The sequence below is a fragment of the Colobus angolensis genome, unplaced genomic scaffold (genome assembly GCF_000951035.1).
Source record: "Colobus angolensis palliatus isolate OR3802 unplaced genomic scaffold, Cang.pa_1.0 Scaffold3, whole genome shotgun sequence".
NCBI lineage: Eukaryota > Metazoa > Chordata > Mammalia > Primates > Cercopithecidae > Colobus > Colobus angolensis.
The window spans coordinates 20,775,439-20,786,552 of NW_012116265.1; the positions used below are offsets into that span (position 1 = coordinate 20,775,439).

At 39.9% G+C, this 11,114-nt stretch overlaps 1 protein-coding gene across 7 annotated transcripts in view; it reads left to right on the forward strand.

The window, feature by feature from the left end:
• The window catches only part of NUMB (numb homolog (Drosophila)), a 205,435-nt gene that overhangs the window by 105,451 nt on the left and 88,870 nt on the right, over positions 1-11,114 (forward strand). For all 7 annotated transcript variants that reach the window (XM_011949606.1, XM_011949610.1, XM_011949608.1 and 4 more), the window contains one exon: positions 10,011-10,151. In XM_011949606.1, coding sequence (XP_011804996.1) covers positions 10,026-10,151 — 126 coding nt within the window. In that variant the 5' untranslated portion in view covers positions 10,011-10,025. The remainder of the gene's footprint in view (positions 1-10,010; positions 10,152-11,114) is intronic.

The following is an 11,114-nucleotide window of genomic DNA, read 5'->3' on the forward strand; positions in this document are numbered from 1 at the left end:
GGGCAACATAGCAAGACCCCATCTCTGAAATAAATAAATAAAAACTAGGCAGGTGTGGAAGTACAGCATACCTGTAGTCCCAGCTACTCAGGAGGATGAAGTGGAAGGATTGCTTAAGCCCAGGAGGTTGAGACTGCAGTGAGCCATGATCGTGCCACTGCACTGTAGCCTGGACAACAGAGCAAGACTCTGTCTAAGAAAAAAATGGGCATTCTTATGTTGCACTTAATTATTTAAAGGAAGTACTTATTTTGTTTCACTATTATGGCTAAGGTTTGCTGTATATATGTATGTGTATTTATTTATTTTTATTTTTAATTTTTATTTATTTAAGATAGGGTCTCGCTCTGTCACCCAGGCTGGAGTACAGTGGCGCATTCTTAGCTCACTACAACCTCAGCTTCCCAGGCTCAAGTGATCTTCCCACCTCAACCTCCTGAGTAGCTGGGACTACAGGCGGGCATCACCATGCCTGGCTAATTTTTGTACTTTTAGTAGAGATGGGGTTTCACCATGTTGGCCAGGCTGGTCTCGAACTCCTGACCTCAAGTTATCTGCCTTAGGTTATCCGCCCATCTTAGCATGGTGGCACAGGCTTGAGCCACCATGCCTGGCCTGCTATATATTTTTGGTAGAAACTTTTTCTAGGTTAAAGGCATTTCTCTTCCTAGTAGCCCAAGATATTTTTTGTGTGAAGAATGAGTATTGAATTTTATCAAATATGTTTTCTGCATTTACAAGATGATCACATAGTTTTCCTCCTTTATTCCGTTAATGTGGTGAATGACATTTATAATGTTGAATTGCTGAAATAAACCAAACGCTGTCATGATGAACTTTTTAGAAAAAAGTATACAGTTGGATTTAGTTTATTAATTTGTTTTGTTTTTAAAAGATGGGATCTTGTTCTGTCACCCAGTCTGGTGCAGTGGTATGATCATAGCTCACTGTAGCCTTAAACTCCTGGACTCAAGTGTTCATCGCACATCAGCCTTCTGAGTAGCTGGTACTACAGGGGTGCACCATCATGGCTGGCTACTTTTAAAATTTTTTGTAGAGATGAGGCCTTGCTATGTTGCCCAGGCTGGACTTGAACTCCTGGGCTTAAGCAATCCTCCCACCTCGGCTTCCCAAAGTGTTGGGATTATAAGCATGAGCCACTGCACCTGGGCTGTTTGAGATTTTTGCATCTATGTTCATTCACAGGTGAAATTGGCCCATAATTTTAATTTCTTGTCCTTATTTGGTTTCGGTATCCAGATTATGCCAGCCTCAAATAATGAGTTAGAAACTATTTTTTTCCCCCTGAAAAGATTTATTTAAGACTAGAATGGGCCGGGCATGGTGGCTCAAGCCTGTAATCCCAGCACTTTGGGAGGCCGAGACGGGCGGATCACAAGGTCAGGAGATCAAGACCATCCTGGCTAACCCGGTGAAACCTCATCTCTACTAAAAAATACAAAAAACTAGCCGGGCGAGGTGGCGGGCGCCTGTAGTCCCAGCTACTCGGGAGGCTGAGGCAGGAGAATGGCGTGAACCCGAAAGGCGGAGCTTGCAGTGAGCTGAGATCTGGCCACTGCACTCCAGTTTGGGCGACAGAGCGAGACTCCGTCTCAAAAAGAAAAAAAAAAAAAAGACTAGAATGATCTTTTTATGAAAGTTTTGTTGAACTTCTGTTCAACTGTCTGGGCATGGTATTTTTGGGGGTGATAAGTTTAATATTTTGCTGGGGAGGTATGCAGTATTCTGAATGGTTTCATTTAGGATTGTGTTTCTAGTTAAGTCAGTTTTTAGAGAGTGTCTTTTTGTAGGAATTGATCCATTTTGTCTGAGCTCTTTTTTTTTTCCTTTTTCTTTTTGAGACAAGGTCTCTGTTGTCCAGGCTGGAGTGCAGTGGTGTGATCTAGGCTCACTGCAACCTCCACCTCCCAGGCTCAAGTGATTCTCCTGTATTGACCTCCTGAGTAGCTGGAACTACAGGCACACACCAATGTGCCTAACTAATTTTTTATATTTTTCGTAGAGATGGGGTTTTGCCCTGTTGGCCAGGCTGGTCTCAAACTCCTGACCTCAGGTGATCCACTGGCCTCAGACTCCCAAAGTGTTGGGATTACAGGTGTGAGCCACTGTGCCCAGCTTTATTTATTTTAAATTTTTCTTTTTTTAATAGAGACAGGGTCTCACTATGTTGCCCAGGCTGGTCTCAAACTCCTAGACTCAAACGATCCTCCTGCCTCAGCCTCCCAAAGTACTGGGATTACAGGCATGAGCCACTGCACCCAGCCCATGATCACTCTTTCAAGTGGCCCTTTCTCCACTTTTTGATAACAAATTTTAGTGAGTAACCAATATTCTATATCATTGAGGCTTGCCGAGGTTCTTGGAAGGCTGATTTTCTATTAATAATAGAGTGATAGGCCAGGTGCAGTAGCTCACACCTGTAATCCCAGCCCTTTGGGAGGCCAAGGCATGTGGGTCACTTGACCCCAGGAGTTCAAAACCAGCCTGGGTAACGTGTGGCAAAACCCCGTCTCTACAAAAAATAGCTGGGCATGGTGATGCACACCTGTAGTCCTAGCTACTTGGGAGGCTGAAGTAGGAGGATCACCTAGTCTGGGAGGTCACAACTGAAGTGAGCCATGATCACACCACTGTACTCCAGCCTAGGTGAACAAGAGTGAGACGCAGTCTCAAAGAAACAAAATTGGATGATAATTTTCTTTTTCTTTCACCTTCTGTTTCTCCTCCTCCCCCTTTTCCTCGTTCTCTTTTCCCTCTTTCACACTTTAACATCTCTGGAACTGGGAATCGTCTCCCATTGGGATACTTCTTATTATTGTGATATTTTACAATAAATGAACAATTCTTAACAAACAATTTTAGCAGTTTTTTTTTTTTTTTTTTTAAGACAAGGTCTCACTCTGTCACCTAGGCTGGAGTGCAATGGTAAGATAATGGCTCATTGTAGCCTCTTCCTCCTTGGCTAAAGTGATCCTCCCACCCCAGCCCCCCAAGTAGCTGGGACCACAGGCACACAGCACCACACCTGGCTAATTTTTGTGTTTTTTGTAAAGATGGGATTTTGCCATGTTGTCCAGGCTGGTCTCGAATTCCTGGGCTCAAGCAATCCACCCACCTCAGCTTCCCAGAGCGTGGGGATTATAGGTGTGAGCCAGCACACCTGGCCTCCATGTTTTCTTTTTCAGTGGAACATAAAATAGTGGTGCATCTTATAATCAGTAGTATCTTAGTTTTGAGGAAACACATATTTTTACGTACATAGCATGACTTTTCATTCTACCCCATTCCCTATTTGAAATGCCTCTTTTCTATTTCTTTCATTGTGTTCTTATATAATTCAAGACCTTGAGGTCTTGATGAAAGTTATTTTAAAATAAAAAATTTTTCATCCTGGCTCTTCTAGTACCTAGCACAATACTTTGTTGGATACAGAATATTATTTAATTAACAATTGATAGGAGCTAAATGATAAGAACTTATGAACACAAAGAAGGAAACAACAGTCACAGGGGTCTACTTGAGTGGGGAAGGTGGGAGGAGGGAGAGGAGCAGAAAAGATAACTATTGGGTACTGGGCTTAATACCTGAGTGTTGAAATAATATGTGCAACAAACCCCCATGACACATGTTTACCTGTGTAACAAACCTTCACATGTACCCCCAAACTGAAAAAAAAAGAAAGAAATTCTGAAACATCAAAAAAATTAAAGGAAGAATCTATGTATAATCATAGCACGGGCTTTGACATATTTATATTAGTGAACAATTATTTAGCTTTTTGGTCAAAGGAGAATACTTAATATTTACATTAGTTAAGATTATTTTGAAAAAAAAAGATTATTTTGGATGGAAAGAACAGAAGCCAATGCTTTCTACCTTTAGCAAGTTAGATAACTTATTGAATGGATGCTGAAGCACCTGATGATCAAGGAAGAGCTGAAGCAATGAAACAAAGTAATTAGAAACTATAGGCCAGGTGCAGTGGTTCACACCTATAATCCCAGCACTTTTGGAAGCTGAGGTGGGCGGGTTGCTTGAGCTCAGGAGTTTAAAACCAGCCTCGGTAACATGGCAAAACCCATCTCTACAAAAAACACAACAATTAGCTGGGTGTGGTGACATGCGCCTGTAGTTCCAGCTACTCGGGAGGCGGAAATGGGAGGATTGCTTGAGCCCAGGAGGTTGAGGCTGCAGTGAGTGAGATTGTATTGCTATACTCCAGCCTGGGTGACAGAGTGAGACCCTGTGTCCAAATAAAATAAAATAAAAGATAAGATAGACCCTGTCTCCAAATAAAATAAAATAAGATAAAATAAATTGTGAAGGAAATGAAAAGAGTAGTATAATAAGGAATCATAGAGGATGGTATTTAGAAAGTAGAAAAAGACGTCAACTTTTAGGTTGAGAGTTAAGAATGAGTGGGAGACAAATGTATTGGTGAAGGGTCTGGGAGAAGAGTATTTCAGGGAGAAGGAAACAGCAGGCCTAGAGTGAGAATGAGCTTGCAGTTAACTGAAAGGATCATAAAGAGTTAGTTGGGAAGAATGCCACCTCAACGCAAGAGAGACATGCAGGGGCCATACTTTTTTTTGTTTTGTTTTGAGATGGAGTCTCGCTTTGTCACCCAGGCTGGAGTACAATGGTGCGATCTCGGCTCACTGCAACCTCCGCCTCCCAGGTTCAAGTGATTCTCCTGCCTCAGCCTCCCGAGTAGCTGGGATTACAGGTGCCTGCCCCAACACTTGGCTAATTTTTTTGTATTTTTAGTAGAGACAGGGTTTCACCCTGTTGGCCAGGCAGGTCTTGAACTCCTGACCCAGGTGATCTGCCTGCCTCGGCCTCCCAAATTGTTGGGATTACAGGCGTGAGCCACTGCGCCCAGCCGGGGCCATACCTTTATATATGCTAACATGTACTGTGTATTTGTGATGTTCTCATACTATTGTAAGCACCACTTCTTGAGCAGTGTGAATTATTATGCCATACTAACTCACTGAATAGTGAGAGTTTGGATTTTATTTCAAGATACATTGGAAAGCCATGGAACTATTAAGCAATGCCATGATCTATTTTACATTTTTAAAGATTACGGTGGCTAATTTGTACATAGTTGATGAGAGAGGGATGACAGAGGACATAGAAATAAATACTAGTGGCTTATACTAGTCCAGGTAAGAGGCAAAGTTATCTTGGACTGTGGGTGGTGGAGATTAAATGCAGTGGACAGTTTTGAGATGTATTTTAGAAGTCTTTTGTTGATGGCTTGGATAAGGGGAGAGTCGGGGGTGAGGGAAAAAGAGAGGAGCAAGACAAGAGAGGACTAAAGAATTGAAGAGACATGTGTAGATATTTTGTCAAGTTATTTGTCAGTAAAGGGAAGCAGAGCTGTTTTTAACAGCTTATTTCTTATTTCTGTAATTTTTTCAGTGGCATTTTTTCTGTCTCTTACCCCATTCCCTCTATCACCTCCCCATTCTTGGAATCAAATATATTTTTAATTCTAGTCTCTCTCTCCAGATTGCAGCACCTTTTTCTCATCCCACACTTGACAGATGCAGGAGGAAAGCTAGTGTAAAAAGTAGGCCAGCATCCTCAGCAGTTCTGCCCTTTTTCATCAAGATGTTCCTTGCTAAATCAATCCTTGCTATATCAAAGCAAAATTATTTTGTTTTATAAGTAAAGGTTTAATTCTTAATATTATTGTAATGAAGTCTGTGTATATGTGTATTGTGGAGTTTGGGGTGATGGCTATATGTATTTTTATCTCTAAAGTCTTAACGTGCTTTATTGTTATTATTATTACTATTTTGAGGCAGGTTCTCACTCTGCCTCCCAGGCTGGAGTGCAGTGGTACAATCTCGGCTCTCTGCCTCCTGGGTTCAAATGATTCTCATGCTTCAACTTCCTGAGTAGCTGGAATTACAGGCTAGTGATAATTATTCATTAATAAGTATTAAGCAAGGTATCATAATTATGTGTTTTTGTTTTTCCAAATTCATTTTTAAAAAAAGAAAGTGACAAGATACTTAGACCCTAAACTGGCTGACACTTTCAGTCTTTTCTCTTATTGGGCAACAGAATGGTACAACAATAAATAGCTGCCCAAAGAGCAAATAAACTTGTACTAGATCTATTTAGACAGACGTTGGATGTCCTCTTTTAATGGAAGTTGTCAGTGGTTCCTTTGTCAATGGGAGGTTGGACTATTACACCTTCAGTCTCTTCCAACATTGATGATTCTCTGGTCTTGTATGCTGAGACTTTTCCTACGTAGTAACATAGCCTGTACTGTGATGGGGGTCTGTTTTATCTTTCAATTCTTCAAATTTATAGTATGCTATATATAACAGGCAGTGTGTTACAATGCAAGGGTATGTTTAAACAAATAAGATACAGTCAACCATTAAGGAAATAGGAACTTACTATAAGGTCGATGCATACGATAATAGAAGTAAGAAGAAGGTGTTAATCCGAATTATATGAAGTGGAAGGACCTAACCAAGCCAGATAGGGGCTTGTCAAAAAGAAAAAAAGAGTCTAGCTTCCTTGAAGAGGTTAACTCCTGAACTGACTCTTTAAAGATGAGTAGACTTTAACCAGACATGCACAGGTTATGGTATTTCTTTCTAGGCAGAGGGAGGAACATAGAGGCTCTGAAAGAGGGCATGCTTTGTTTGGAGAACAGTAAGTAGTTTAGGGTAGCTGGAGGTTAGTCTGTGAATGGGGACTGGTGAGAGAAGCCAGATGAAGGACTGTGTTTGCCATGCATTTGGACTTTGTCTTGAAGGTGGTGTGAAGCAATTGAAGGGTTTTAAAAAGAGGGGATACATGGTCAGATTTGTGTTTTAGAACATGTTAGGATGGAGCTCTGTTAGAGGCACAGAGACTAAAATACTCGAGTATCACTTATACTTGAGTATTTTGGTCTCTTTGCCTCTAACAGAGCTCCATCCCAATAAGTCTCTAAATTATTTAAAGCAATAATTTAAGGAAAAATGTCTCAGGATAGTAGGACTGAAATAGTTGGGGAGAGGGATGAATTTGAGAGCTACTAAGGAGGTAAAATCAGTCCAGAGAAAGGCTGAGTGCAGGGATGATTTTCAGGTGTCTGGCTTGGCCAAGTAGGTGGCTGACTAGTTGTCTTTGCTAAGACAAAGAAATTAAGAACAAAGGAATCATACAGGGTTTTTTGTTTGTTTTTTTTTGTGTGTGTGTGGGTTGTTTGTTTGTTTGTTTGTTTGGCTTTAGGATCATTTGGAGAGTACCGACTTGAGTAAGGAGAGAGGTTTTTCATTTTCTTATACTTGTATTTGTGTATGTTTTTGTTTTTTATGTTTATTTATTTATTTACTTAACTTCTTTTTGAGACATAGTCTCGCTCTGTTGCCTAGGCTGGAGTGCAGTGACACAATCTCGGCCTATTGCAACCTCTGCCTCCTGAATTCAAGTGATTCTTCTGCCTCAGCCTCCTGAGTAGCTGGGATTACAGGTGCGTGCCTCCACGCCCAACTAATTTTTGTATTTTTTATAGAGATGGGGTTTTACCATGTTGGCCAGGCTGGTCCTGAACTCTCAGGTGATCCACCTGCCTTGGCCTCCCAAAGTGCTAGGATTATAAGCATGAGCCACCGTGCCTGGCAACAGGATGTATTTTCAAGGAAGGTTATGGAATTCTTTTTGGAAGTCTTGTACATTAAGGTAGACCTTCATTTAGGTAGTTTAGGAATAAGTGATCTGCTTAAATTCATTTTTAGAAAATCCAGAGGTTTTTACATTGCCAGTCCTCTGTCAGAATTTTTATCTTTGAAGATATGTGGTAAGGTTGGCTTGTTTGTGCAAACTAGCTAGTTTGGTGATAGTTCTGCTGTGGCATTATGGATTTTAAAATACAAAATGACTTTCTTCAGAATGAAACTTCGATTTCCAAGTCTTTCATTGGTGACTTGTAGGAATTGATGTTCAATCCATTGCTATTTAACACTCCTGACAGAAAAGACAGCTTTTTATAGCTTTGTCACATCATTTTCTTGAGTTAAGATCACTTTTAGGCTAGTTGAGGTGCTTACATCCTTCATGGAAAGAGTGAGACATGCTTCTTATGCTTCTTAACAGAAAATTGGAGGTATTAGTTTAAGATTTTGAGATTTTACTCTGCAAGGGGGTACTTACTATGTTTGTTGGTTTTTTGAATGTTCTATAATTTCTTCTCAGTTAGGTCTCCTTTCTCTGTAGTTTTGTGATTTCTACTGTACCTTTGACACCATTCAAGAGGTAACTGTTCCAGTAACACAATAAAGAACTGACTATAACACTTTTTTTCTTTTTTCTTTTTTTTTTTTGAGACGGAGTCTTGCTCTGTCACCCAGGCTGGAGTGCAGTGGCGCGATCTTGGCTCACCGCAACCTCCGCCTTCCAGGTTCAAGCAATTCTCCTGTCAGCCTCCCAAGTAGCTGGGATTACAGACATGCACCAGCACGCCTGACTACTTTTTGTAATTTTAGTAGAGATGGGGTTTCGCCATGTTAACCAGGCTGTCTCCAACTCCTGACCTCAAGTGATCCACCTGCCTCGGCCTCTCAAAGTGCTGGGATTACAGGGGCAAGCCACCACACCTGGCCAACGCCTTTTAGTTACAAAGTTGATAATGAAACTTGTACCTTTGTCTTTTTTTTTTTTTTAATGTTACTATGATGATTATCGATATGGAAAGGCATTCTGATGTCATACTGCTTGCAAGAAATTCTTCTGGCTGCGTGTGGTGTCTCACGCCTGTAATTCCAGCACTTAGAGAGGCCAAGGCGGGAGGATTGCTTTCACTCAGAAGTTTCAGACCAGCCTGAGTAACATAGCGAGACCTCATCTCTACTTAAAAAAAAAAAAAAGGCCGGGTGTGGTGGCACATGTCTCTGTAGTCCCAGCTACTTGGGAGACTGAGGTGGGAAGATTGCTTGAGCCAGGGAGATAAATGTTGCAGTGAGCTGTGATCATGCCACTACACTCTAGCCTTAGTGATGGAGTGAGACTGTCTGAAAAAAAAAATGTTTTTTCTCTAGATTTAGTCCTAGTAGCACTTTTTTTTTTCTTTAAGTGTGCTTATTTATTTATTTACTTATTTTTGAGACACAGTCTCACCCTGTCACCCAGGCTGCGTGATCTCGGCTCACTGCAGCCTCCACCTCCTGAGTTCAAGTGATTCTCCTGCCTCAGCCTCCTGAGTACCTGGGATTACAGGTGTGCGCCACCACACCTGGCTAATTTTTGTAGTTTTAGTAGAGACGGGGTTTTGCCATGTTGGCCAGGCTGGTCTTGAACTCCAGACCTCAAGTGATCTGCCCACCTCAGCCTCCCAAAGTGTTGGGATTACAGGCATGAACCATTGCGCCTGGCTTTAAGTGTGTTTAAAGAAAACTTTATTTTATTCTTCATAACATCTTTTATAAAAACGTGATTGTAATCCCTGCTTTGCTTATATGCTAATAATGAGGCAAAAAGATTCCTAAATTTTAGTGTTTCAGAATGATTTTTTTTCTTAATAAGTATACAGGTTTTTAGAAACTGTTAGCAGTCTATAATTTGGCCCATATGTACAAATTTCCATTTTCAGGTGTTGGAATGGATTTGAGAGGTAGATGGGTAGGGAGAATTTCTCATTGGTTTGTTATAACTAAAGTTCTTGAAAATTCTTAGGATAATATGTCTTCAAATCCTACTAGAAGTTATTGTTGTTATTACAAGGACCAGTATTGTAGTTGTCTTTTCAAAAGGTAAAATGATTTGTTTGTTTGAACTTAGTGTTACTCTAAGAGGAATTGTTCTAATCATTCATTTTCCCTTTACACTGTGGTTACATAATAATTATATATTGCTTAGATAAAAGCCAAAACCTTTAATTTTGGACATTAGATTTTTGGTTAATGTGGTAATCCAAAGTTTAAATATGTAAGAAGGTAATATTTCTTTTAAATATTTTTTTTCCCCTCTGTCTTCAGGCTGTAAAAATTAAAATGAACAAACTACGGCAAAGTTTTAGGAGAAAGAAGGATGTTTATGTTCCAGAGGCCAGTCGTCCACATCAGTGGCAGACAGATGAAGAAGGCGTTCGCACTGGAAAATGTAGCTTCCCAGTTAAGGTAAGAGGTGATGTTTCTGTAAGTCTGTATGTGGAAAATAACTGACAATCTAGTGTATGTGAAATCTCATTAATAAGGACAATTAAAAGAACCCTCCAAAAATCAAATCCCTTCATACTCTGCTTCAATGATAGAATTAAATGAGAAAGAAAGGAAAATAATGAGAAAGAAAACAAGATAGATTTTAATTAGGGAGTTTTCTTTTTATATTTAAATATGAATTTCTGCTATATAATGTGGAGTCAAATATTCTGATAAGAATACTAATCCTGAAATACCTAAAGATCCTAAATTATCAGGACTCAAATTTTCAGTGGAATATGCTTACTAACTGGTGAAGCTGAGGGAGTGTAAGTCAGCTCTCTTAAATACAAGTCTTGCGTATTTTAGAAATCCTTAAATGAGAAGAGTTAAATAAAAGGGAGTTTTCCCTTTAATCTTCTAACTTTTAATGGTACAGAGGTCATTTAAACTAATCCCTTCATTTATAAGATCAGAAAGTGGAGACTCACAGAGGTTAAGAACATAGTGAAGATCCTGAGAAGGCAGTGATATACAGATGCTTTTCTTTGTATTGCCCGAGACAGGTCATATTTTAGTGAAATGAAAGAAATGTATACGTTATTTGCTATTTAATAAAAAGCAATATATTATGTAATCACAGTGTGAGATGTATTAAATGTGGGGGCAAAAAACTAGAATTAGACCAAATGTTAATATCTTAAAGGAAAAATTGTAGTTTGATATGAAATGTTAATTTTTTGTCTATTTACTAAATATTCCTCCTTTTTTTTTTTTTTTTTTTTTTTTTGAGACAGTCTCTCTCCATAGCACAGACTGGAGTGCAGTGGCATGATCTCAACTCACTGCAACCTCCACCTCCTGGGTTCAAACGATTCTCCTGCCTATGCCTCCTGAGTAGCTGGGACTACAGGGGTGCTCCACCACACCCAGCTAATTTTT